General features: G+C 63.9%; 1 protein-coding gene across 6 annotated transcripts in view; it reads left to right on the top strand.

Annotated features, from left to right (window-relative positions):
- ACOT7 (acyl-CoA thioesterase 7) overlaps positions 1-26,731 on the top strand; it is a 73,265-nt gene that overhangs the window by 44,506 nt on the left and 2,028 nt on the right. For 3 of the 6 annotated variants that reach the window (XM_080656774.1, XM_080656773.1, XM_080656776.1), the window contains exons 6-9: positions 462-548; positions 929-1,009; positions 10,109-10,225; positions 14,558-14,742. In XM_080656774.1, the coding sequence (XP_080512900.1) occupies positions 462-548; positions 929-1,009; positions 10,109-10,225; positions 14,558-14,742 (470 nt within the window). The remainder of the gene's footprint in view (positions 1-461; positions 549-928; positions 1,010-10,108; positions 10,226-14,557; positions 14,743-26,731) is intronic. The other 3 variants (XM_080656777.1, XM_080656775.1, XM_080656778.1) reach the window with 1 other exon arrangement.

Below are 26,731 nucleotides of genomic sequence, written 5' to 3'. Positions count from 1 at the left end.
CCCACCCTCGAGGACCACTCGGCCCACGTGCAGAAGGGGGGCTGGACGGGAAGCCTCCCAACGTGGCCTCTCGGGGGGGCCTCTGCCTCGGGCCCGGCTCCTGACTCGGTCACACAACAGATTCCTGAGAGACTGCTGGTGCCTGTTACAACGCCGGGAATGAGAGTCAGGTGACGGGCATCCTCCCAGAGTCACATGCAACCCTGGGCGCTCGCCACCAGGTGCTCAGTGGCTGCCTGTGGCTGGGGCGGGGCCTTGCTGGGGACACTGCTGTGGCCACTAACGGAGTGGCTCATCAATCCTCGGAAGCCTTCCCTTTCACCAACTGCAGCTTGTTCTGCAGCCAGTTTTCCTTAGAGACCCCAGGTCTAAGCTGCCGGTCAGCCCCGGGGACCACGCGCACGCTGGGGGTGGCAGCACTGTCTGTCCCCTGGCCTGACCTGCCTCCTTTGCAATTCCAGAGCCGAACACGGTCAGCTACAGCCAGTCCAGCTTGATCCACCTGGTGGGGCCTTCGGACTGCACGCTGCATGGCTTCGTGCACGGAGGTAAGGGTCCCAGACTGTCGCCGTCCCCTTCCCGCCCGCTGGCCAGGCCCCCATGACTCCCCCGGGAAGTCACGCTGTCTGACCCAGTTTAGGCTCTTTGTTCAAAGAAGCGTACATTTAAACTTTTAAGAGTCGCGTAATAAATACTGAAGTACTGCTGGTGCCTGTTGGTAAAACTGGGAATGAAAGTCAGATGGAAGTGTCCCAATAGTTAGCCCACCCCGGGAGCTCAGCCACCAGCTGCTCAGTGGCTGCTGTGGGTGGGCGGGCCTTCCAGGGGACGCCCACATCCCCAGGAGTAAAGTCACGACGCGCTCACTGAGTGGCCAGTGAGAGCCGTTTCTGCCGCTGATGTTTGATTTATGTTTTCCTCTGGTCAGATTCCAGCTCAGACAACACAGGCCTTGGAGTTGCTAGCTCGGGAAACACGGCGGGAACACAAGAGGACTTATTAGCCCCAGGTTCTTGGAGGGACACTTGTTACTTGAATAATGTGTAATTACTGTTTGTGATTTAGGGAAAATTTAAGTATCACATCAAGCTCATAAGCTAATGGATATTGTCATTTCAGATGGCATTACAGTAAACTTTAAAAAACAAGCTGATTTAAAGGAAAGCATAGGGGGGTCAGTAAGTGGCACGGAGGCGGCGGGAACGTGGCCGTGGCGTGTGGGTGACGGAAGCTTGGGCTGCGCTGCGCTGCTCGGGTGCATTGAACAGGTGCCCGTGCTGCTCCCCAGGCAGGACGGGCACTTGTTCAGTGTCATTCATTTGCACTCCCGTTTCCCACTGCCCGGGACACCAGGCTTTCCTTTCTTCTCCTCTCGGAAAACTCCTATTCATCCTTCAAAACCCAGCTCAAAAGGTACCATGCCGCAGGGGTACATTGATATTTCTGCCCGGATGCCTCAGGCGCAGGGCTTTATCTCACTCATCGTGTTGGCCCCAGGGCCTCACGTAGTGAAAGAGGCACGTGCGCTGAGAGGTGAGGAGCTGGGATAATGGGCCCTGGGCCTGTCAGAACCAGAGCATGGGCCCTGACTTGGTGTGTTTCTAAAGGTCGTTTCCTTTTTAACTGATCCTCTTGTCTACTTCTTCTTCCATTTCATGATTGCTTTCCTCTTCCCACGAACTGCTGGCTGCAGTGCCCTGAGATGCGGTCAGCGTGGGGCCTCCCAGGAAAGCTCTCTTTCCTCACGAACAGCTCTTCCCAGGCCCATGAACACTGTGGCCATCAGAGGGCCTTCTGCCCTGGGAACAGCATGGCTCGTGCAGCGGTGGCTTCGTCAGCTCCCTGTGCCTCTCCTGGGAGTGGGGCCGCCCCCTCTCCGCAGCCTGACCATCAGAAGCCCCAGCTTCTGGGCCTCAAAGAACTGGCCCGAGCCTCAGAGCGCCACCCTGCCTGGAACGTGCGGAACTCGGTGCTAGAATTGTTTGTTTCGCCCACACGCTGGGAGTTCACGCGCGTGGCATCTCCGCCATCGCCACGTGCTCGGTGCAGAGGCCACACCAGTGCTGCCTCCTCGCTCCGCGTGCAGGGGCGCAGTGAGCGCGGGCCGTGGGAGGCCTGCCGGGACCCCGGAGCAGCCGCTCACGGAGCTCATGTCCCCTGCGGCGCCCCGGCTGCGCCATTTGATACGGGCACGCTGGTTCCGTGTGTTTAAGAAGTGTGTGCGCTGCCAGCTTCAGGGGGCTGTTGTGCCCACGGCTTTAAGAGCAGTCTGACAATCTTCCCGAACCCGTCGTCTCGCACGTTGCCGGTGATGCGGCAGGAGTGGAGGGTGAGGCCGGCGAGGCGGCAGGAGTGGAGGGCGAGGCAGGCACGGGGGCACGGTCGCCCGTTTCCTGTAGAGTGGCTGCTGTCGGCAGGCGGTTGACACGCATTTCGGTGGAAGTCTTCTCCAAACTGGAGCTTAGCGGGTGCCAGCCGCAGGGGAAGCCGTGACGTGGGGCGCGGCGGGGGTGGGGGGGTGTGCCACTGGCTTTTCAGTGCTTCTGGGCTGGGTTTGTGCTTTGGTGAACCCCGGGCCCCATTTTCTGTGACTTTCCCTCTTTGGATAGTCGATCCTGAGGCCTAGCTCCTACCCCACCACGTACACATGCACACACATACACATACATGCACACACATGCACACGCATACCCATACGTGCACACACACATGCACACACAGGTGTTGGCAGTGCTGCGTGGCTGGAAACCACGGGTGCCAGCTTGGCTCTTGGCGTCTGCCCTCAGCCCTGAGTGGCCTGGGCGGAGTTCCTGCCTCCTCTGAAAGCACTGGACCTCAGCTCCTCAAGGCTGCTTCCCCCCCCCCCCCCCCCGAGCTGTACGGGCTGAGGGCGACCCGGGCGTGAGGGGTGGGCTAGGTACACGCAACAGCCAAGACCTTACAGGTTCGCCCAGACTCCATCCTCGATGAAACACGCACTAAGGATGGGACTCAACTGAACACGATAAAGACATCCCAGGGCCTTGGAGGACCTTCCCTGAGCTCAGGAGTAAGGCAGGGGCGCCCCCCCAACCCCCACCCCCACCCCCCGCCACCCCGGGCGGCATTGTTTGGGATATTTTAGCCACTGTAGCTAAACAAGAGGAAACATTTCCAGGCGCAGGAATTGGCAGGCAGGAGGTAAGGCTGTCTGCCTTCGCAGATGGCACAGTAACACCCGGAGAACCGGGATCCAGTGGTAAAAATAACTCAGATGATGCGAGAATTCAGTAGGTAACAGCCTACAGGATGAATTATACTTAAAAAAACTCACCTGAAATAGACAAACCATTTTTCATTGTTTTTGTTTGTAGGTATGTTTGTTTTCAAGTGTGCTTTTATGTCTTCCATTTTAAATGTCTCACGAAACGTCACTTTTCGGTCATTTGGTAAAAGGTGGCGTTTGCTGTGGCGTCTGTGCCCAGGATTCATTGTCTTGAGCGTTCCGCTCCGGCTGTGGGTCCCTGGCTGCTCCTGGCTCCGGCGGCTTCCCTCTGGGGCTCCCCTGGCCTGGCCTCCCGGCTGTTTCCCTGGGGGCTGGGCAGTCCCTGCTCAGGGCCAGCTGAGGACGAGGATGAGAGGAGACACACTCCCAAGTCCGGCGGCCTGGCCAGCCCCTGGGTTGGGGCGGGGGAGACGGGGAGAGCGGCTTCCTGGGGGTTAGCCCGGTGGACGCCAGCGTCAACGGAATTCCTCGCTCCTAAGCTTTCTGCATCCTTGGATGTTTCTTCGGCACTTCATTTTTTATTTTAAAATTATTTTAAACCCAAGTATTCTGTGGAAATGGTCCAGATGGCTTTTGACAAAACACAGCTGCTCCGCGTCCCCCGTCGCTCCAGCCAGCCTCTTCGCAGCCTTCGCGGCTGCTGGTGGGGCTCGCGGCCCTAGGCCGTCTCTTGTCGGAAATTCCAGCTGATGCACGTAAACAGCCAGCGCCGAGCCGAGCCACGTCGAGGGCTGTGATGACGTGGTGTGGGCTTGTACTGCCAAGCTCAGTGTTGCCGCATGTCCCCCACCCCCCCGCCCCCCAGCTGCTCTATGGATGCTCCACATGCAGCCCCTGTGCCAGACGGGGGTTGTGTCCCCCGCCCCCCGTCTCCGTGGTCCCCGCCTGGTCCCCGGCGCAGATCCTCACGACCACATATACAGTCTGCACGTTGAGCCGTCAGAGCCCTATCCACCCGCCCGCCTCTCCCCACCCCTCATTGCGTCCTGGGTCCCACCTGGTGGTCTCCCCTCCCTGACCCCCACAGCCCGATCAGTGTTGGCTCCCACACCACGGGCCTCCCCTTACTCACCTGTGACTGTTTCCCTAAACGTGCCTCCGGCTTTTCTGCCCCCGCTGCTCCACCCAAATCCCTCCTGCCCCGGTGCTTCTGGGCCCTCCCAAGCCGAGGCCACCTCCCGTCCTCCTAGTGACCCGTCATTGCTCCTCGCACGCGTTGGGCCTGCCTGCCTCGGGGGAGGCGAGGTTGTCCGGCCTCACTTCCCGGAGATCACGCCTCTCTTGTCCTCAGGACCTGGAATGTCCACCGCGTGCCGGGAGGGACTTTGCGGAAAGAGGCTGGTGGGGGTGCTGCCGGGTGGCTGCGCCCGGGCCGTTGGCAGCTGCTCTCTTAGGGTCACGGACGTGTGGCTCCACTGTCCTTCCTCGCGCTGCCGGGGGCTCTTCCCACCCAGAGGACGGGCTGTGCCCTGGGGCCTGTGGCACCTGTGGTGGCCACGTTCCTGCAGGGAACCCACACGGCTCTGCCGGAACATGGAGTGAGGGGTGAGGGCCACCCACCTGGAGCACTTCTGCCCCTAGACTCAGATCCGGGCCTGATGAGTATGCATCAGGCTTCCTCCCACCCCACGTCCCCTGGGGCAGCGAATGACCCCGTGGCACCGTGAGCATGAGCGTGGACCCCCCCGACCCTGCTCACCGGTTCCGGTGCACCGGCCACTCCTTGGCAGGCGTCTCCTGTCAGCTGTCCCCTCCCCCCACCCTCCGCCTGTAGGCTCACAGGACGGGGACTTAGTCGTTCTCTCGGCTGCTTCCCAGCACTGGGCACAGGGCCGGCTCTGCGCAGACATGCCGCGTGTGGGATGAGGGGCTGGGAAGTGGAGACGGCCGTGTGTGGGAAGGGCCCGCAGAGGCAGGCTGGGCGGCAGCGGGAGCCACCACCGAGCGTGCGCCCTGTGCGTGTGCCGGGGCTGGGGACGCGCACACGTGGCTGCCCAGGGGTCCCCAGGCCGGGCACCGCACAGCTTCACCAGGACCTGAGGAAGGGGCCGCGGGGGAGCCGCAGGCCCTGGCGGGAGGCAGGTGGCCCCAGCAGAGGACGCCTGGGGGCGAGGTGCGGGGGAGCCTCCTGAGCAGCTGCTCTGGGCGCGGTGTGGCGGGCGGCGGTGGAAACGCAGTGTTTGCACTCGTGGGAGGAATTGATTTCCCCGAAAAGTACAGTGAGGCACAGGCGCCTTTCCAGTTCCGTGGCTCCTTTAACGGCGCTCCCGCGTAGACACGGCAGTGGGATTTGCTCCCTGGCAGAGGGCGCCCTGACACCTGTCCCAGGAGCTGGCTTCCTCCAGCCACGGGTCCTCGCGGAGCGCTTTGCTTGGGAGACGCGGTCCGCCTCCAGCATGAGAACATCTGCCTGGATTAATTCACCTGCCTCTGCTGTAGCTGCGGTCATTGGGGACACACACGGTAGGTGTCCCCTGCAGGACCTCTCCTACTCAGCATTCCGCACACAGAACTCTTTTTTAAATATATTTTTATTGATTTCAGAGAGGGAGAAACATCAATCATCAATGATGAGAGAAAATCACTGATTAGCTGCCTCCCCCCGCCCCTCCCCCCACCCCCCCCCCCGCCACTGGGGATCAAGCCCATAACCCAGGCGTGTGTCCTAACCAGGAATTGAACTGTGACCTCCTGGTTCATAGGTCGATGCTCAACCACTGAGCCACACCAGCCGGGCTGAACATAGAATTCTTAAACACTAGAGGCCCGAGGCACGAAATTCGTCCGCAGCGGCTGCCTGGATCCCTCCCTTGTGGCTGCCTCGATCCCGCTGCAGTCCGGAAGGATGTGCGGTCTAATTAGCATATTACGCTTTTTTATTATAGACCAGAGTCCTGGTGTATGAAATTCATGCACGGGTAGGGTCCCTAGGCCTGGCTGTCAATCAGGGCTGACTGGGTCCTTCCTTCCCCCAGCTGCAGGCTACCGGCCGGGACCTTCCTTCGTTCTGCACCACCCCCTGGTGGTCAGTGCATGTCATAGTGAGCGGTCGAACTCCTGAGGGGACAATTTGCATATTAGCCTTTTATCATATAGGATTAGCCTTCACCCCCAACTTCAGTCTAGACTCCTTTGAGGAAATGGACACCAACTCGAATGGTTCTTTGCCTTCAAAGATGTGACCTTGACCTTGCATGGAATCGGGTGAGGCCGCTACCTCCCCAGAGCGGGGGTGGGGGTGGGGGTGGGGGTGGGAGGGGCTCCTGCACATCATGGCGGCCCGTTTCCGGCTCCATGCAGGGGTTCGCCTGCCCTGCTTCCCCTGCTGCCTTGCTCAGAATGGGGCAGGCACCGATCCTCAGCCAGCAGCCTGCAGCTTTAACTCTCGAGTTCCCTCAGACAGAGTGTGAGCGACAAAATGCGGTGGCCCTTCCCCCGGCCCCTGGGCTGCGATGCTCGGCCCCCGGGAGCCTCAGGTCCGGCTGTGCCCGAGGCCTCCGCAGACCTCCCGCTTTTGATGTTAAAAACCTATCATCTTCACCGCACTGCCCGTTAATGCCCCAAATCATCCCTGTTAACTACCTTTCGTGCTCCTCTGCCCTCGGTCCGTGGCACAGAGGTGCCCGCAGGTCCTGTGGAGCCTGGGAGGGAGGCCAGGTGGTCTCAGGAGGAGGCTGTCACTCTGGCCCCTGGAGTGACCCTGTGGTCACCGCGGGGGCTCGTCGCCATGGCTGCACTTACTACCGTTCCCTTCACCTCCGAGGCTGGCCCCACACTCGTCCCGAATTAAATATAGAAATGGGGCATGTCAAGTCGCCGCCAGCCCGGCCCGGGAGAGAATGAGCTCTCTTGTAGGCCCGTCAGTGTGCTGTGGCTGCTTCCGAACACAAACGTGTAAGCGGTTAGCTGTTCGCTGTTCGATTCGGAAAGCCCTTTGGTGCCGACGTCGGTCCCTATGTTCGTGGCCACGCAAGTCTTGTTTTTTTCTGCCCGTAACCGGTGAGCGCAGCGTCCCAGGAGCGGGTCTGCGCTTCCGCCGCAGTTCCCATGGCCAACCCGGGTCATCGCGGTAGGTTTCAGGGCTCGCTACACGCAGAGCTCAGGTGTTGGCCTCAGAGGGCTGGCTTCTGTCGCACGAGATGCCGGGCCTGGGTGCTGGGCCGGGGCTGCCGGGCCTGGGTGCTGGGCTGGGGCTGCCGGGCGCTGACAGCAGAGCGCCAGCTGCTCACGCCCTCCCGTCCGCCCTGGGCTCGCAGCCGCGCTCTGGCGCACTCAGCCCTGCGCGTTCTTAGTAACAGTGACGCCCCCCCCCCCCCGACTCCGTGGGGTCTCTACCAGCATTTCCCGTAAATGGGGCAGCACCCCAGCTCCCAGGGGCTGGTTCTGACTCCTTCCCCTCACTCCTCCGTTCTCACTGGCCCCTGCCAACAGGAACAGAGAGGGCTCGTGGTGCTTTCTGTTCCAAACGTTCATTCCAGCTCAGATGTTCCTTCCTTTCCCACCTCCTCGCCCTCCTTCCTGCCCCAACGAGACCCCCGAGTCGATGACGCCTCCCGGTGGCCGGAATTGGCCGCGCAGGCCCGTGACCTTCTACCTGCACACCATTGTGCTGCCCCACGTCGCCGTGGCCTTGAACTCCATTTTCCGTAATCGCACCGCAGCTAGGAATGCCACCTGGAGCCCGTCTCGCTGCCGGGTGGCCTCGCAGCCCCACTCCTCCCCGCGCGAGCTCTATGGCTTCGGACCGGGCCTCCGTGCCTCCGGCTCCTGCTGTGATCCCCCGGCTCCTGCTGTGATCCCCGGGCTCCTGCTGTGATCCCCCGGCTCCTGCTGTGATCCCCCGGCGGGCCAGCACTCACTCCCCCCCCCCTCCCCGGCAGGCTCACTGCACTCCCTGCAGAGCTGACCTCGGGCCTGCGCCTGGCTGTTAGCGGGAAGAGTGGGGATGCTGACCCTTTAGCAGACCCAGCGGGGCGCCCACCACCCGCCGGGCCGAGCGCGTGGTCCTCAGCGGCACCTTCCGAGAGTCGTGGTAATGGAAGCCTACTTTTAAAAGTCAGGGACACTCATTAAGAACAGCCCTTTTGCTCTGGAGGTGCTCAAACATGCAGACGTGGAGCGGAGAGCAGCCGCGCTGCCTCCTCGTTCCTGGGAAGCGGCGTCTCCCAAGGCCTGTGAGGCTCTGCGGCTCGGCCGCCGGCGAGCTCCTGGTCGTTCCGGTACGTGATCTCTTGTTTCCCCGCACCGGAAAGCGGTGTCAAATCCGATGTCTATAAACTGGCAGGTTCCTCATAAGCTTGCAGAGCCCAGGCTGGGGGCTCGGGCCTCGTCCCGGGGTGGGTGGGTGGGCGGTCGGCATTTGTCTGCCAGCCCCTCCCTGCAGGCTCCCCGGGAGCCCGCTTTCCCGGGCGGGGGCTGGCTCTGCCTCTCTGACCTGGAACCTCTGTGTCCTGGCTGGGTCTGTGACGAAGGTTTCCGGGGCTGTGAGGCTGATCAGCACCCTTCGCTGCTTTCCTAGGGCAACAGCCTCGGAGCTCAGCCGAAGGGCATGTGGAAGTTGTGAATATGAAGCGAGCATTGTGCTGGGGTGCCAGATCGGGGTTGGGCCCAGCAGGTGTGCTGTCGGGCTTCCGTCACACCGGGGCGGGGCAAAGCACGCCCGCAGCCTGCCTTTCTGGCTGTGTTTTCTAGAAGGTCTTCACGGAGGGAGAATTCACGGGCCTTACAATCACAAGTCACTGATTTTCAGTGCAGTCAGCTACACTGCCACCACCACAAGCAGCTGAGAACATTGTCATGGCCCCAAAGGGACACCCATACCCATGAGCAGGCCCTCCCCACTACCCCCGTTCCCCAGCCCGACGACCACACATCGACTTCCTGTCTCGGGACCTGCCGTCCCGGGCACTTCACCGACATGGAATCACGCAGCGCTGGCTTCTCTCGCTCAGCGTCGTGTTTTCAGGTTCATCCATGTTGTAGCGTGTCGGTTCTTGGTCTGTTTTGATTGCATGATGGCTCAGTCCTTTGTCCCCGCATCAGCGGGGGTCATCCCTGTCTGGCTGTGTGAGACACCGTCATGCGATCTGCACGCAGGTGGGACGTGCTTTCCGCTCTCGGGGGCGCCTGGGAGTGGAATGCTGCCTCGTGGAGAGTGAACTAGCCTTTGGCGAAACGCCCCTCACCTCCCAAGTAGCTGCAGTGGCACCACTCTCCATCCCCCGGCAGCTCCGAGGGTTCTGACTCCACCACGTCTCCCAACACTTGGCCCCTGACTTTGGTGCAGCCACCCAGGAAGGAAACCCTCCTGGCAGGAGAAGTCTCGGAGAGGGCAGGAAAAGGGACTGTATTTTGGCATTGACCTAGAACTTCAGCTGGGTCGTTTCTAAAAGCTCCTGAAGGCCCAGCCAGTGTGGCTCAGTGGTTGAGCATCGTCCCAAGTAGCAGGAGGTCCGCAGCTCAGTTCCCAGTCGGGGCACATGCCCGGGTTGCAGACTGGATCTCCAGTAGGGGGCGTGCAGGAGGCAGCCCATCGATGTCTCTCTCTCATCAGTGTTTCTATCTTGCTCTCCCTCTCCCTTTCTCTCTCTCTAAAATCAATGAAAACATTTAAAAGCAATTTTAAAAAGCTCCCGAGGAAGCCAAGTTTCCATCCGCTTCACCGGCCCCCACCCCACCCGCCCCCAGCGCCGTGCAGCCCCTGCTGGGGGGAGCCGGGAGGGCCTCGTGTTCACACCGTGTTCACACCGTGTTCACACCGTGTTCACACCGTGTTCACACCGTATTCCTGGTGGGAAGCAGCTCCCTGTCCGTCTCACCTCCACGCGCCTCTTTCCTGCGCAGGTGTCACCATGAAGCTCATGGACGAGGTGGCCGGCATCGTGGCCGCGCGGCACTGCAAGACCAACATCGTCACCGCTTCTGTGGACGCCATTAACTTCCACGACAAGATCAGGAAAGGTAACGGCTGCCGACAGGGGGGTGCCTGCGTGCCTGCGTCCCGGCGCCGTTCACACCAGAGGGGCCCGGCCTGGGCGTCGGCCCATTCGCCACGGGAAGCAGGAGGCCAGGCTCACGCTCTGTCCTGGGGAGGCAGCCCTGAGCCCAGGGTTCGCTGAACCGACTCTTCAGTCTGGCGAAAGCCGTCCCCCCATGGGAGGGGAGCCCTCGTCCTGCTGGAGCGGCAGGAGCTCGGGCTCTTAAAGCGCCCACCGGCGGAGCGGGCGGGCCCGGGGCGATGCTGCACTCCCTGTGGCCCGGCCACCAGCCTGGCCATCGCTTGCTCTCCGGGAGGAGCAGGCGGTCTGTGGGGTAAGCGGCAGGGTCGGCGCCGAGGAGCCCCCGGAGCCTCGGCCGCCTGCCCGTGCTCATTTCCCGACACCAGTGCGGCCCGGTGACCCGGCCTGGAAGCCACGTTGCGTCTCGGGCCTCTGCCGTGGCCTGTGCGGGCGCAGTTCCCGGGCCCGGCTCTCGTGCTGCGTGAAGATGAGCAGCGAGTGTCCCCTCCCGACACGTGGCCATTCCATCCTGTGGTGTCTTCTGGGGCGAGGCCCTGCGCCCTGAGAAGGAGCCTCACTGGGGTCCAGGTGGTGTCAGGCTGCGCTGATTTGAAGGAGCTTCGCCGTGAAAGCAGCCTGTTGGCCGGAGTGATGCCGCGTCCGAGCCGCGGAGGCCTCCCGGTCCCTGGGGTGCTCGCCCCTGCACGCACCTGGCACCTGAGCCTGGGTGGGCACGTGCACCGGTGATGGGGAGGGCAGAGGGTCTCCTCCCCTCCCTGGCGGCATCGAGAGCAAGTCAAGTTGCTTCCCTTGGACTCGGGGCTTCAGGAAAAGGGATCTGCCCCAAACGAGCGCCTTGTCCTTGGCTCGTCCTCCGTGGCCACGGGACGGCGCAGTGAACTCGGGAAGGATGCCACGCGGCTCTTTCCAGAACAACTCTCTGGGGAAAGTACGTGATCGGGGCTTCAGGCTCCACAGGGGAACCACGACGTTCCCTGGAGCCTGCCCTGCGCCCTGGCAGCTGCGACTGAGAACTGCCAGCCCGTCAGCAGCTGCGCTTTGCCGCTGGGGCCGCTCCAAAGGCCCAAGGCTGCTTGGTTACAAGGGAAGCACCTAAGGAGCCCGCCCTCCCAGAATTAACTCGGGGAGGGGACGGGGGGCGGGGGGAGGAGATGCGGGGGAGGGGACGGGGCGTGGCTGCGCGGGGAGACCGCGGACTCCAGGCGGAGGAGAAGCCTTGTCTGGGGATCAGTTCAGCGACCTGGGCACGCGGGGCAGCTGGCGTGGGCTCTGCTGTATAAAGACTTGGCCTTTCTCAAAGCTTCCCCTTGTTCCGAACGCGGAGGAAGGGGTCTTTTCTAAAGGCAGCCAGATTGCTGGCAGACGTCCCACCGCGGGTGGGCTCTCTCCAGGCGCTGAGGGGGAGGGGGGGCCTGGGGTCCTCGGGGAGCAGAGACCGCCTGTTTTCTCGGGCCTCGGCTTGTTGTGTGTGGGAAGGAATTGGGGCCCAACTAACATGGCAGCGCGGACCCTGCCTGTTTCTGGGAGAGTCGTCCGGGGCCGTGTTTGTTGTTTCCCCGAGGGATGTCCCAGAGGCGTGGGCTCTGCTCTGCTCTGCGCCGCGGCTCCGTCCACGGTCACGTCCAGGTGGAGGCTCAGCGCTGGCCGCGCCGCCTCAGACACGGAATTGTGCATTTGTGTCCGACTCCACGGGCGGGGGCCTCCACAGGCGCTGCCACCACCCCCCCCCCCCCCCCCGTCCTGCGCCCCTACAGGTCACCTGCTCCGCTTCTGACGTTTTAATTGAGACGTTAAGGTGCCGGGCAGCTGTGGAGAACGGGCGAAGGAGGAAAGAGGTCCCTGAGGGGTGGTGGTTTGGAAGCCTCGGGAGCGGGAACCTAGAGCCGGAGTTTTCTTGTGGAGCATGATCTCTGCAGACTGTGGGGAACGAGGAACCTTCTAGAAGGGCGTTGGGTGGTTATGTAAGAAACACCAAAGTTCCTGCTGTTTCCGTGCCTTTTAAGAAAGCACCCAGCCACGGCTGTTGGAGCTTACACGCTGAGCTGCTCTTCACGTTTGAAATATTTGGCAACTTCTCAGTCCTGGCAAGAGCAAGTTTTATTATTCTGTTTGCTTTTCCGAACCCTGGCACCCTGCTGGGGGAGCGGGTGGGCACTGCCAGCCGCCGGGCCGTGCGCTGCGGGCAGCTCAGCAGTGACTGAGAGGCAGACACTGGCGAGGGTTCAGGCGCAGCCACCCTGCCTGGCCCACCCTCACCCCGCTCACCGCGGGCGCCGGGCGTGCTAGGTGCTTGGTGCGACGTGCCCTCACCCAGCCCAGCGAGACGGGTGCCCATTCTGATCTGGGCCCGGGGGGAGCTGGCTGCGCTCCGGGGCCTTCTCACCACAGGCGTGGACATGGCCGCCCTCCGCCCTCCGCCCTCCGCCTGGGTGTCAGTCTCGGCGGGCAAGGAGCACAGCCCCCCGGGTCCATCCTCCGTGCCTGCGCTGGGCGCCGAGTGTCAGCGTCCCCACGCGGCTGTCACGAGACCCGTGGCGGCCGAAGGCCTCAGTGCCTCTTACGGGACAGAATCGATTCCCGCCTGAAAGTCAGAGAACATTCGGCGCCAGCCTCAGCTTCTTGCCCTTCCGGAGGGAGATGGGCCTCATCCCTCGAGCAGCCCCGGGCTCTAGCACGGGTCCGGCTGCGGGCGGCTGGGGACTTGGGCGGGTCCTCGGGGGCCGGGGCCTGGCTGACCAGTCCCAGTCTGGCCGTCACCAGGAGCGACCCGGGTGTGCCCTGGATGCTTGCGAGTGACTGCCCCCTTCTCACCCACATAATGCCACCGTCGTTGACCACGTGGCCTTCCTTCCCCCGGAAATGGCTGTGCCCGACCCGCAGAGCTCCCTGTAAGTATGCAGTTGAATGTGGCATGGAACGTTCTGGAACTTTATAACCCGGAATAACTGCTCCGCTTGTAGCCTGCTCACTCCCCTAACAGTCGTCACGCTGCCCGACCTGTCTGTCTTGTGGGGTCTGTAAACATGTCTGCAGCTGGGACACGGAGGGTCCCCACAGCCAGCACAGCTTTGGGGAGCAGGTCCCAGCAGTGCAGCCAGACTGGGCAGGCATTTCCTGGAGCCGGGCCAGAGTGAGGCCCTGGGGGGGGGGGGGGAGGGGGCAGGTCCGGCCACACGTGGGGGAGGCACGGCCAGGTGTGGGCCCGAGGGCTCGTGCTGCTGCGTGGTCCTGAGCAGCCCGTCGGGGGGTCGTGGCTGTGCCAGCGCCTCCCGCCTCCCGCGCCAGGCCCGAGGCCCCGCACCTGGCCCTTTCATGCGTCCCCACGTCCCCCCGTGGCTGCTCCGTGAGGTGCAGGGATTAGGTGGGGAGAGCTCGTCCCCGGGAGGCTGAGGGGCAGAGAGCGGCGCTGGGTCCAGAAGTGACTGCCGGGGCGGATGCTTGTGAGCCCAGGGCCTGGGAAGAGTGGAGGCGTCGGGTGGGGTGGAGGGGGAGAGGACACCGGGACGGGTATGGGGACACGTGACTTAGACTTAGTCGTACCCTACAAGGGAGACCGCGGGGAGGTGTGAGCACCCGGGGCCCCTGACCAGGACAGGGCGAGCTGAGCTCAGGAGGCAGATGTCCCTGCTCACGGGAGGGGCCGCAGGTCCTGCCTGGACGCGGTGGCCGTGTGCTGGGGCTGAAGCGCAGGCAGGAGCTTAGGGATGCGGGACCCCGGTCAGTGTGGCAGCTGGGCCCGACCCAACTGCACGAGCCCTTCAGACCGGCACCTGGGACATGGCAGCCAGGGAGCTGGGGGAGGGGCGGGGGGACGTGAAGGAGATTCCTCAGTGGTGCTCAGAGCGGCGTGGGGAGCAGCTCAGTGGGCACACAAGGCCACAGCGTGGACAGTGCAGGTGGCAGACTTGGCCTTAGCCTGCGGGGACGGAGCCAGCTCCCCAGGGCTGCCTACAGGTGGGTGGGGCTTGCCCTGAGGGGCAGGAGTGAGGAGGCATCCCCCCTCCCCCCGCACACACTGCCACTCCCAGCGCAGGGGCTCGGGGATGGCCCAGTATGCCCCTCTAACTTCTCCCGTAAATGAGACAGGTGTGCCTGCCGCTGGAAGATGGGCGTGCGTGGGCGCTAATGGTGTGCCGTGTGAACGTCCTAGCCATTAGAGTGGCCTGCGCTGCCTAACCGGGGGTCTTAGTGTCCTCAGTCCCGCTGATCCTGCGCCCCCACGCGCCCCCCCGAGCCCGGCCCTCGCCTCCTAACACGCTGTCCCACTCCGCAGGCTGTGTCATCACCATCTCGGGGCGCATGACCTTCACGAGCAATAAGTCCATGGAGATCGAGGTCCTGGTGGATGCCGACCCCGTGGTGGACAACACGCAGCGGCGCTACCGGGCCGCCAGTGCCTTCTTCACCTACGTGTCCCTGAGCCAGGACGGCAGGTCGCTGCCGGTGCCCCAGCTCGTGGTGAGTGCCCCCTCGTCGCTCCCTGGGCTCCCAGGGGAAACTGAGTCACGTGAGCCCATTCTGGGCAGCTGGGCCCTCCTCGCCACACCCTGAGCCAGCGGCCTTGGCTGTGGTGCGGGTCAGCCGCCAGGGCCCTCGGAGGGCGGGGCGAGCAGACAGCACGAGGGAGACCCCTTCACCAGCCCCTCGGCATGGGCTCCTCTCAGGGGTAAGCTCCGTGCCAAGGGCTCCTGCCCTGCGCAGGTGCTGGGGGAGGACCCTCCCCAGGCGGCTCCCAGGGGACCCCCCGACCCTGCGCTGCCTCGGCGCCTGGCTGGGCTCTGCCTGGGTGCGCAGGAGAGACGGGGGCAGAGCTGAACCTGTCCATCCAGGCTGTGGTTTCTCACCAATTCTTCACTGAGGGGTCTGGGGCACGCTGGCGCTGATAAAAAGTCTCTGGCCCGACCCTGGAGGGTCACCGCCCCCAGCAGGGTCACTCGCCACGGCGGGCTTCACACCTGAGGCTTCAGATGAGACCCGATGGGGATATGTTAGGGTGCTGAGGGGAGGGGCGGGGGGACTCACTGGGGGCTTGCTTATCTGTGAACAAAAGGTTGGGCTCCTGAGCCCTTAATGACTTTGCTCCCCTAACAACTCCCAGCCCTGTCAGCTGTGGACACCTGAGGTCCCCAGTGCTCACAGTCCCAGGAGACTTCCCAGGCTCCACCCCTCACGCCTCCTCCCCTGCCCGTCCTGGTGGCACCGGGGCCACCACAGCCTCCTCCCCTGTCCCCCTCCCTCAGCACCAGGGGACGGCTCTCAGCTGTTTCATCTGGTCCCTTCCCTGCTGAGAGCCGCTGGGTCCTGGTGCATGTAGCCTAAAATCCAAGTTCCTGCCGCCCACCCAGCCTGCTCCCCGCCCTACCCGGAGCCCCCCCTGTCACCTCCGCAGAGGACACCCATCCAGCATGCCCGTCGCCCTCTGCTCTCATACCTGCCCTGCTTTCTCTGGGGCCCGACCACTGCAGGACGTGGCGTAGCCGGTCCTTAGCTGGTAGTCCGTCTCCCCCGAGGCCCGGGACGGGTTTGCTCCTCATGGGTCACTAGGCCTGGAACAGTCTTGGCTCTTAGTGGGAGCTCTCTGAAAAATGCACGCGTCCTACTGTGAGCAAGGCTGCCCCAGCTTCTCTGTCCTGTGCGCTACAGTCCCGCCACACACGGGCATCCTGACCTCCCTCCTCCTAGTCCTCCCCGCCTCTGGCTCCAGCAGCGTGGCCACATCCAAGGACGCTCTCCGTCTTTATCTTGCTAGCCTCTCCCTGCCTTTGGAATGACTCACTGGGCCACCCCACAGTCCCCCTCAGCATGAGGTTCCAACAGGCCCCGCCCTGTGCCCTTCCCACCTCGGCTTTGCCCGCTCTGCCTCTCTCCACAGGGCCTCGCAGGCTTCTCACACCTGACTTACCCCACACCGAGGTCTTATCTTCCCCCTGGGAAAAACCCCATTCCTCGTGTGTCCGCCCCTCGTGCGCTGGGAACCGGGCTGGCTCCTCCCTCCTACTCAGCCCACACCCAGTGTCCGCAGGCCCTGTGCCCGCTGCTGGGTCCGGCTCAGCCCTGAGCCGTCCTCCCTCCTGCTGCCCTTCATCCGGCTCCACCCTGCAGCCGTCGAGTTTGTTAAAACAAATCAGATTCGTCCCCTCTGCCACCTGAGCTGCCCGCCGGCCTCCTCCTCTCCTCAGCCCCAAACCCTCCAGCCCCAGGGCCTTCGCACGTGCTCTTCTGCCTGCACACCTTCCCGCAGGTGGGCACCCAGTCAGCGCCTTCCACTCTGTCTCATGTTTCCTCGGCCCTCCTTCCCGTCGTGGACTAGTGCATGCGCATCAGTTTAGTATCCGGCCTGGCCCCGCATGACGGCAGGACTCTGGCACAGAGCGGGGCCAGGAAATGTCTGGGAGCATCACAGGAGCGGCAGCTGCAGGTCCCTCCGTCCTTAGCCTCCTCCCCTCAGTGGACCTGCCCCTGCTGTCAGGCCCGTGGGCAACCCAGGGTCGGGGAGGGTCCCACGAGCTGATATATATCAGCGGCTCCTGACTGTCTTTCCTCGGACCCTCCTCGCTAGAGCATGCGCCCTGCGAGGGGGAGAGGCAGTCACCACGTAGGGAGGGTGGAGCGTGATGGGGGGCAAAGGGAAAGCAGGAGGTGGGGGCCGGTGTTTTGCGGGGAGCACTTGCAGCTTCAATAAGGAGGGAGAAGAGTGCACTCCAGTCGGGCCTGGAGTGGGGGGACAGGGAGCCGTCCGGGTGGAAGGAGCACAGACACGAGGGCTGGAGGGGGCAGTCAGGCACCTGCGCCCCCCGTGACCCCGGGTCCCCAAGTGGACGAAAGACTGGAGAGAGCCACGGGGGTGATGTCTTCATTTTGAAAAGGCTCCTGCCGAGTGAATGATTGACAGGTCCTCTGACCAGGTCTGCCTTACCCGCCACAGCCAAGTATGGAGGTGCACCCGCCCAGGTCCAGCAGCCGCCACGACTGCTCCCCAACACACCCCAGAACTCAGCTGGCCGGGGAGGCCAGTGCCACCGCCGGGAGGCTCGGCAGTCTGCGGGCTCAGGGAGGAGGGCCTCGGCGCCCCAGGGTCTGGTCTCCACGGAGCGGCCTGTGGTCGGGGGGCCCTCTGTGGGGGGATCCATGCCCTTCATGGAGCCCGAAGCAGCCCTGGGCCTGGGCCACCTGTGGACGACCTGGACAGGGCTCCCCGGGCCTGGGGTGGAGGAGGAGGTGCTGCGCACGGTGGGGAGGCGGAAGGGGATGGGGAGCAACACCTGCTTGAAGGAAGGTGACCGAAGCCTCAAGGTCCAGGGGCCAGCGCGGCGGTGACCACACCCTCCTGCACCCGGCCTCGTGTCCATCCAGGCTGCGGTTCCTCACCAATTAAAGGCCATCTTTGCTTCTTCACTGAGCGGCCTGGGGCGCACTGGTGCTGATAAAAATAGCTTCTGTGGGGAGGAGGGTCCCCTCCCAGAGGGGTTTCAGCCCAGCCGGCCTCCGGGGGCTGACGCGAGTGTTGTCTGTCTCCGCACACGTGTGCTCCGTGGGCCTGTGCGCGCCAGCCTCCCCCCTCCCGCAGCCTCCCCTCTTGTCAGCAATTCTTCAAGCTCCTGCCTATTTTTAGCTCCATCCCCAGGGCCGCTGACACGGAGGCAGCAGTGCTGTTTGGAGGGTTCCTGTGAATATTTTATGCTGGGGCTGGTGAGGGCGGGCACCGCTCCCTGCAGCTGCAGGCACTTCCCAGGCTACTTATTAGGAGAGGCGGACGCAGAGCGAGGAGGCAGGCTCCCTCTGACCCAGGCCAGGCCCTGCCGCCCTGCCGCCCTGTACAGGCTTCCCTGTGGCCGTGCCCTCTGACCTTGGGTGGGGTCAAGCCCCAGACCTCTGATCCGGGCTGAAAGTGGCTGTGCACAGGGACACGGGAAGCCACCCAGTGGCTCCCTGGGAGCCTGGCACCTCCAGTGGGTGATCTTCTGTCAGCCCAGGGCCGGGGGGGCGGGGGGGCTGTGTCCCCAGGAGCATGAGAACCCAATGGCGTCTGTGTTGAAGCCACAGCAAGTGCCGTCCTGGTCCAGCCGTGGCTGCTGCGCTGAGGGTCCCGGGGAGACGTGCAAGGGCGAGGGGCGAGGAGGAAGCGTGGACACAGAGGAGGTTCGCTCCCGCCCTTGGCATTGGAGGAGCCCAGAACCCTTCTCAAGCTCGTGGAGGATGTGGGGTCTAGAAAACAGCAGCTTCTGTGGATCATGATGGTATCAAACACCGCCGTGAGCGGGCCGATCGCTCAGCGCCCCTCTGAGCCCGGCTGCGGGTGGGTGTCCTGGTGTCATGACGACAGTGGGCCATGGAGAGCTGCGTGTTCGGAGCGCCGGCCGCTTCTCCGCTGCTGACCAAGGACGCGACTGTGACACGAGAAGGGAGCGACCTGCCTGGTCCCTGAATGGCCACCTCGGTCCAAGGAACCTCCCGCAGGACTCTGTGCCCTGGCCACGGCTGGCCCTCCACGTCTCCGAGCCTCCGTTTCCCCCTGGAGCCCCCACGGCTGGCGGTTGCTCTGCGGGCCGTCCTCACGCTGTCAGTGCTGATGCACCGGGAAGGCGCCACGCCCCTGGGCACCGGAGAGGAAGCGCAGGGCAAGGCTTGCAGCCGTGGTCAGCTCCCCGTTCCCCAGGCCCAGCCTGACCCTGAGGTCCTCCCGCGGGCCCCATTCCTTGATGAAGAAGCCTCATCAGCCGAGGCGGCTGCCACCTCTCCAGGCCGCAGCGGGGCCGGCTCCACACCGACATGCCATCCCCAGGATATGGGAGAGCAGGTGCCACCCGGGGCTCGTGGGCTGGGCCAGTGGCTCCACGCCGCAGCGTCCTGGACTCCGTGTGGCGGAGTGATGTGTGATTGCTCCCTCACTGAATGAGCTGGACAGACGTGCTGGGCCGGCAGGACTGACGGAGGATGGATGGGTCTGTTCCTGGGGGTGGGGAGCCCTGTGAGCGAGGGAAGCTGCGCCCCGCGCCGCCTGCTCAGTGCTCGGGGAGTCGGACCGGAAGGGTCCTGAGCTCCTTGACCGCCGTGCCTTCCTGGGTTTGGCTGCTCGGCACGGATCCGCCTTGTGGTGAACCCTGGAGCTGCTCCGTCAGCTGGATGGTTGGTGCTCGACGCTTCCAGTGGCCCGCACCCCACCTCCCCTGGCGCCAGGGTGTGGGGGCCACGGGGAGCACGGGTGAGAGCCGCACCCCCACCAGCCGCTCTCCCGCTGCTCTGCCGGGAGCCCGGACTCCCCCTTCGACAGCTGAGCGTGTCCACTCTGCCGATGCCCCTTGAGGGCGCACTTGTCCTGAGCACTCTGAAAACCAGCACTCAGCGTCAGCGCCAGCTCGCCCGGACGGCCGTCCCACCAATGACCCCTCTCGCTGAACCGCTGGGAGGCCCTGCGCACGCCGGCGGCTTCCGGCTGCTCCCGTGCCTTCAGGTCCGCGCCACGCCTCGCTGTTTGGATTGCTCCAGAACGTGAAAACCCGGAGGCCGGCTCTCTGGGGCCCCGTTAGGCCAGACCCCGTGTGGTGCCCAAAGGCGGCTGCACGAGGGGAGCAGGGGTGGGACCCGCAGAGGGCGCAGCAGACAGAGGGGTCCTCCCTGGAGTCGGGGCATCCATGTTCCTCGGTGGCTGCCCTGGAAGGTGAATTAGGGGTCGGGAGAAGCTTGTGAGGGTCCGTGGGCCGAGAGAGGGTTTCTCAGCAGCGCCAGCGCGTGCCGGTGTGTCCTGGAGGGGGGACAGGGCCCCCCACATGGAGAACAGCACTCGGGGGCCCCACGCCAGCCGTGCCACCCCTGGGAGCGGGGACAGTGGAGCCTGGATGTGCGGCCACTGAGCACAGCCGCCGGTTTGAGTCGTTGACACAAACACCACAGCAGTTTGGATTGGGAGTGAGGGCTTTCTCGCTTTGGTCTTCATTCTTTGACCGTTTATTCCAGGGGTCCTCAAACTTTTTATTTTTAATTTTTTTTTAATTTTTTAAAAATATATTTTATTGATTTTTTTACAGAGAGGAAGGGAGAGGGATAGAGAGCTAGAAACATCAATGAGAGAGAAACATCGATCAGCTGCCTCCTGCACACCTCCCACTGAGGATGTGCCCACAACCAAGGTACATGCCCTTGACCGGAATCGAACCCGGGACCTTTCAGTCGCAGGCCGACGCACTATCCACTGAGCCAAACCGGTTTCAGCATCAAACTTTTTAAACGGGGCCAGTTCACTGTCCCTCAGACCGTTGGAGGGCCGGACTATAGTTTAAAAAAAAACACTGTGAACAAATTCCTATGCGCACTGCAGGCCCGGGACGCGTCGGCTGCTAAGCAGGACAGGCAGCGGCACCCGGCGGGCCGGATACATGTCCTTGGCGGGCCTCATGTGGCCCACAGGCCGTAGTTTGAGGACCCCTGACAGCAAATGCTCCCCCACACCCCCACTCCGTGTCCCAGGCATGTGCTGGCCTCGGACACGGCAAGAAAGACGGATGAGGCAGAGTGAGTGCACGGGGCCAGCGCCGCCGCCCATGGAAGCGCTCGCAAAGGAGCTCAGGGTCCAGGAGGCGGGCCCTTCGGGGCCACGGCCGCTGTGAGCCTGTGGGTCCTGGGGCCGAGCTCATCCCCGCCGGGCCACGCACCGTGCCCTCACCAGGCTGAAGACATCTTAATTGCCTGCGTGATTGTCCCATGATCCCGCGTGTCTCCATCATGAGGACCAGGGAGGGTGCACCGCGTGGCTGTCTGATCAGCAAGGTCTGCATCCGGCTCTCAGGAGTTGCTGTCACCGCTGGGACCCTCTGCACCAGACACCCACGAGTGACTAAAGGATGAGCTATCACTTTTGCCACGGGCGGAACCGGCCACTCACCCCCTGCGCCAAGTTCCGAAAGTGTGTTCTCCAAGCACAGAGGATGGAAGTGGAGAGCATCTGGTTCGCACTAAGGCTCTGGAAGCCACAGGCCTCGCCCACCCCGCCCCGTGGGAGAGCGGAGGCAGCAGCTGCAGGAAGAGTGGGAGGGAAGCGGAGAGCAGACCAGGCCCCTGCGGCCGTGGGGGGCCCTGAGCCAGGCAAGGGCGCTTTCTCCTGCTGCCCTGGGGTCCCCCCACCCTCCTGTCCCTGTGGCGGGGTGTGAGGCACCAAAGGCCCTGCCCCCTTAAGATGACCTCGGAGCCGCCCTCCTCCCAGGGCTGAGCTGTGGCGGAGCCAGGAGCACCACCACGCGTGGGAGAAAGCACCTCGCGTGTCACCTCGAGTCCCCACCTCACAGTGGGAGCGGCTGGCCGGGAAGGCGGGCAGCACCCTGAGGCACACAGCCAGGTCAGGGGACCCAGAGCCTGTGTCCTCGCCATCCCTCCCTGCCCTCCAGCAGCAGGCACTTCGCGGGCCTGTGCCGGGGTGAATGGGTCACCACGCCCTGAGCTGCCTGTGTCCTCTCTGCTGTCCCCTCTTCTCCCTGGTATGTGCGCGGGGACCCCCAGCTATGGACCTGCTCAGACTGGTGGGGTGACTGCAGGTGGCCCCCACCCTCCCCCTGCCCAGCTTCAGGCACTGGAAACAGTGATTTCCTTTCCCACGAGGAGCCTTTCCCCCTCCTCCTCCCTCTCCCACTCCCTCTCCCCCTCCCCCTCCCCCTCCCCTTCCTTAAAAACAGCAACAACCAGCAACTGTGTGTTTATTAACTTTGCGGGATGGAGGGAGCCGGCTGAGGCTGCGATGAGGTGGCAGCTGGGCCGTGAGTCGGGGCGTGTGCGTGTGCGTGGAGCCATGTGCCGCTGTCAGCTCCACACCCAGCGGGGAGTGGGGGCCCCTCCTGGTCACTTGGCAGGTGGTCTGTTTACGCCCCCGGGAGGCTGAGTGCCCACCCCCTGTGCTTGCTTCCGTTTCCCTGGGGCTAGACTGCCCTCCGCCATCTTCCTGAGCTGCCCTGGCCAGACACCTCCCAGGGGGCAGCTGTCAGCACCTGGAGGCGGCAGCGCCCTGGGGTGGGCTTGATGCCTGGGCCGGCCACATCCAGCCCAGCGGCCCCTCCTCCAGGCCCTGCAGTGTCCCGCGGCCAGCTGCCTCCACGCCCATCACTGGCGGCGTTGGTTCTGTCTGAGGCTGGATCCTGCTGATGGGCTGGCTGCACAGCACTGGGCGTCCGCCGTGTCCGAGCAGCTGTGGGCCGGGCGCTGGGGCGTGTCTCCGTCCACAGGGCGGACACAGGACCCGCTGTGTTTGGCGCCAGCAGCACAGACAGGAATTGCCTGTCCCTCGCCCTGCCCCCCTCCAGTGAGAGAAGCATCCAGAGCCTTGGGGCTCACGTCCTGGCACCCTGGGTGGCCTGTGTGCTGAGGGTGAGTGGCCAGTTGGCTGGGGTGGTCTGGTGGGAGCGGGTTTCAGGAGCAGGTGGGACAAGGGGAGACGGGCGAGGTGCCCACCCTGCGGGTGCACGACCCCGATGGGCAACGGGGCCCTCGCTCACCCCCAGATCCACACTGTGCCGCCCCCGCTTACAGACACGAGTTCCCCTGGGAACGCTCCCCAGCCCACCCCTCACCCCAGTTTATGTCCTCTGCCGGGGACGGGGAGGGCCATGCTTTCTAGGGCCGCAGCTGCCCTCATGGTCTAGTCAGTTTTCCTTTCCTGCTCCCTGTAGGAATTCACATGTATGCCAAAACCAAGAGAAGGGAACTGTGTCGTCATCAACACGGGCCCACCCGGCCCGCCTCCCCACCCAGGCTCATTGGAAGCAAATCTCAGATCACATTGTCCAGGGCATTCACCAGACACGGTGCATGTCAGGGTGTCTCTCGGGCAGAAGGGCTCTTGGTCATTGGCTTAGCCTCCCCGGTGGACTGGGCTGTGGCCGCGGCCTGGGGGTGGTCCTTCCTGCTCGCGGCGGCGGCAGGACCAGCGTCGCTCGTGTGCAGGAGACCCCCAGGACCCTGGGCCTCCTGAGGTCACCCCAGTGGCAGATCACTGGCCGCTGGCGGGGGCACCGCATGCTGAAGCCTCCGTGGGCGCTCTCCCTGGTCTTCGGGACCACATGGCCAGGGAGGGGCCCCCTTCTCACCTTACAGACGAGGGAACAGCGCGGGGAAAGGCGCTGCCGAGGGCCTGCCCTGAGCGTGCTTGACACGCTGCCCCTGTGGCTTGTTTCTGTGTGGGCCTTGGCTCTGCCATCTGCTGTTGACAGAGGACCCTGGGGCCCCTGGGTCAGGGCCTTCCCGGGAACCCCAGCACTTGGCGCCTCGCTCCCTCACTGCTGTGCTTCGTCCTGGGGCCACGCGGCTGCACCTCCCTGCGGGTGCATAACCTGCCTAGTTAGGTCTGCTCTCGGAGGCGGTCCCGGTGCCTGCGGGGACATGTAGGGATGGTGCGTGCCTGCGGGGACATGCAGGGATAGTGCGTGCCTGTGGGGACCTGCGGGGACATGCAGGGATGGTGCGTGCCTGCGGGGACATGCGGGGATGGTGCGTGCCTGCGGGGACATGCAGGGATGGCGCGTGCCTGCGGGGACATGCAGGGATGGCGCGTGCCTGCGGGGACATGTAGGGATGGTGTGTGCCTGCGGGGGACATGCAGGGATGGTGCGTGCCTGTGGGGACATGCGGGGACATGCGGGGATGGGGCGTGCCTGTGGGGACATGCGGGGATGGAGCGTGCCTGTGGGGACATGCAGGGGAGGCGGCGTGCCTGTGGGGACATGCAGGGACATGCAGGGATGGCGCGTGCCTGTGGGGACATGCAGAGATGGGGCGTGCCTGTGGGGACATGCGGGGATGGGGCGTGCCTGTGGGGACATGCAGAGATGGGGCGTGCCTGTGGGGACATGCAGAGATGGGGCGTGCCTGCGGGGACATGCAGGGATGGGGCGTGCCTGTGGGGACATGCGGGGATGGGGCGTGCCTGCGGGGACATGCGGAGATGGTGCGTGCCTGTGGGGACATGCAGGGATGGTGCGTGCCTGCGGGGACATGCAGGGATGGTGCGTGCCTGTGGGGACATGCAGGGGAGGCACGTGCCTGCGGGGACATGCGGGGATGGGGCGTGCCTGCAGGGACATGCAGGGATGGCGCGTGCCTGCGGGGACATGCGGAGATGGTGCGTGCCTGCGGGGACATGCGGAGATGGGGCGTGCCTGCGGGGACATGCAGGGATGGTGCGTGCCTGCGGGGACATGCGGAGATGGTGCGTGCCTGCGGGGACATGCAGGGATGGGGCGTGCCTGCGGGGACATGCAGGGATGGCGTGTGCCTGCGGGGACATGGGGAGGGAGGCAGTGGAGGCTCAGCCGAGGGCAGACGGTGCTTGGTTTTATTGAGTGAGCATTCCCTCCACCCTGCGGCCCCTCTGCTGGGGGGGGACCGCCCCCAAACCTTCCCTCTGCCGTCTGTAACTGCGGAGCGTGCTCTGGCCTCCGAGGTGGCCGTGGTTCAGAACAGCTTTCCTGAGACTCGCGCACGTACAGTCTGCCATTTGCATTGAGGTGTGTCTTTTTGTTTGTTTTTTATTGATTTCAGAGAGGAAGGGAGAGGGAGAGAGATAGAAACATCAATGATGGGAGAGAATCATGGATCGGCTGCCTCCTGCACGCCCCCTACTGGGGATCAAGCCCACAACTTGGGCATGTGCCCTTGACAGGAATCGAACCTGGGACCCTTCAGTCCACAGGCCAATGCTCTATCCATTGAGCAACACCGGCCAGGGCTGCATTGAGATTTAACTGCTGGTGTCAGACAGGGACAGCTAGGAGGACTTTGGTCCTCACAGCAACCTGTTGGGGGACACCGGCCCATTTTACAGAAAAGTAGGGGAGGCTGGTGGTCCCCCCGTGCTAGCCCTGCGGGGAGGCTGGGCTTGCCTGGGGCAGAATGAAGAGGCCACCCCAGGAAGGTCTGTGGTGTGTGGCGTCCCAGGTGGTCCAGCTCGTGCCCTGGCCTTGCCTGCTGGCCTGTGTTTGAAGTGACCCAATTCTGGAGGCTGGCAGAGCCTGCCACTGCCCGTCCAGGCATCTCCCAGGGCGGGCGAGGCCAACTTCGAGGGCCCGCTTGGCCAGCTGATGGCGGAGCGTGTGGGTAGCACTTCCCAAGAAGGGTTCCTTAGGAAAGGGGTCCCTGGCCAGGTCAGTTTGGGAAAGCGGATTAAACAAAGTTCAGCAGGTTTATCTTCAAGATTTTCAGAACCTTGACCCAGAGGCCATGTTTATTGTGAGGGGCCATCAGCATGCAGGTGCCCAAGCGCATTTGGCCACAGACCCTCAGGAAGGCTCCATGTCCCGTCCAGAGTCGGGGACACACGTGCAAGAGTGACACGTCCCCAAGGGAAAGAACCAAAGTGGATGGCGTGGACAGACGGACGGTGGACAGGTGGACAGAGCGATGGCTGCAGAGAGTGATGTGACCCCTGGGTTCTCCTGGCCCAGCAGCCCTTCCTCAGCCCCAGTGCCAGCTGCCTGCCCCTGAGGAGCCGCCTCCGATGGGCGGTTCCTGCCGCCGTCCAGGGCACCCCTGGTGACAGCTCCTAAGCTCATGCCGTCAGCTCTGCTGGGCCATTCGCCACCCTCCCTGAACCTCTCCCAGCTCCCTTGAGCCACAAGAGCACTTGCCTGGTGAGCCGGGGACTTGGGGATCAAGGTCCTTGCTGGAATGCCACGCCTGCCAGCATCCAGGAACACCTGTGGGCTGGGGAACGGAGCCCCTCACGTCAGACAGGACTGGCTGCAGGGCTTGGCAGAGTCCGGCACCGGCCCCCGTCCACTGCCTTGCCCAGCAGGCCGGGCCACACGCTCTGCTTCCCAAGCCTCTTGCGCTCTTTCCCAGCCCCAGGGCTGGGACTCACCAGCGGGACCCAGAACCCACGCCCAGGGCTGGGGCTCACCAGCGGGACCCAGAACCCACACCCCAGGGCTGGGCCCACAGGAGCAGCTGCAGCATATGCTCCAGCTCCCCACCCCGGGACCCACATGCACGGCCCACAATGGGGTCCTCTGCGCGGCAGGCAGGAAGCTTGCACTGCAGCCCCTTCTCCCCCTGAGGAAGGGCCAGGCATGCCGCGCTATGAGCCGTGCCTCTGGCTGCTGTGGGAGGATGGGAGCCACGTTTCCTCAGCCACACACGCGAGTGCCACAGGGGAGGGGGAGAACCCTTCCCTCCCAGCCTGAGGCCTTGACCTTGCATTCTTGGCCACATCAGCTGTGCCCCATTTGGGACAGGGTGAATGAGAGGGACAGGGCCTTGCTACTCAAGTGGTCCACAGGCCAGCAGCATCGAATTACCTGGATGCTCCTTAGAATTGAGTCTGAACCCAACCGCGTGGCTCAGTGGTTGAGAGTTGACCTATGAACCAGGAGGTCACAGTTCAATTCCCGGTCAGGGCACCTGCCCAGGCTGTGGGCTAGATCCCCAGTGTGGGGGTGCAGGAGGCAGCCGGTCCCTGATTCTCTCTCATCAT

The sequence above is a fragment of the Plecotus auritus genome (genome assembly GCF_963455305.1).
Source record: "Plecotus auritus genome assembly, chromosome: 2".
NCBI lineage: Eukaryota > Metazoa > Chordata > Mammalia > Chiroptera > Vespertilionidae > Plecotus > Plecotus auritus.
This window is presented reverse-complemented; position numbering and strand designations above follow the sequence as displayed.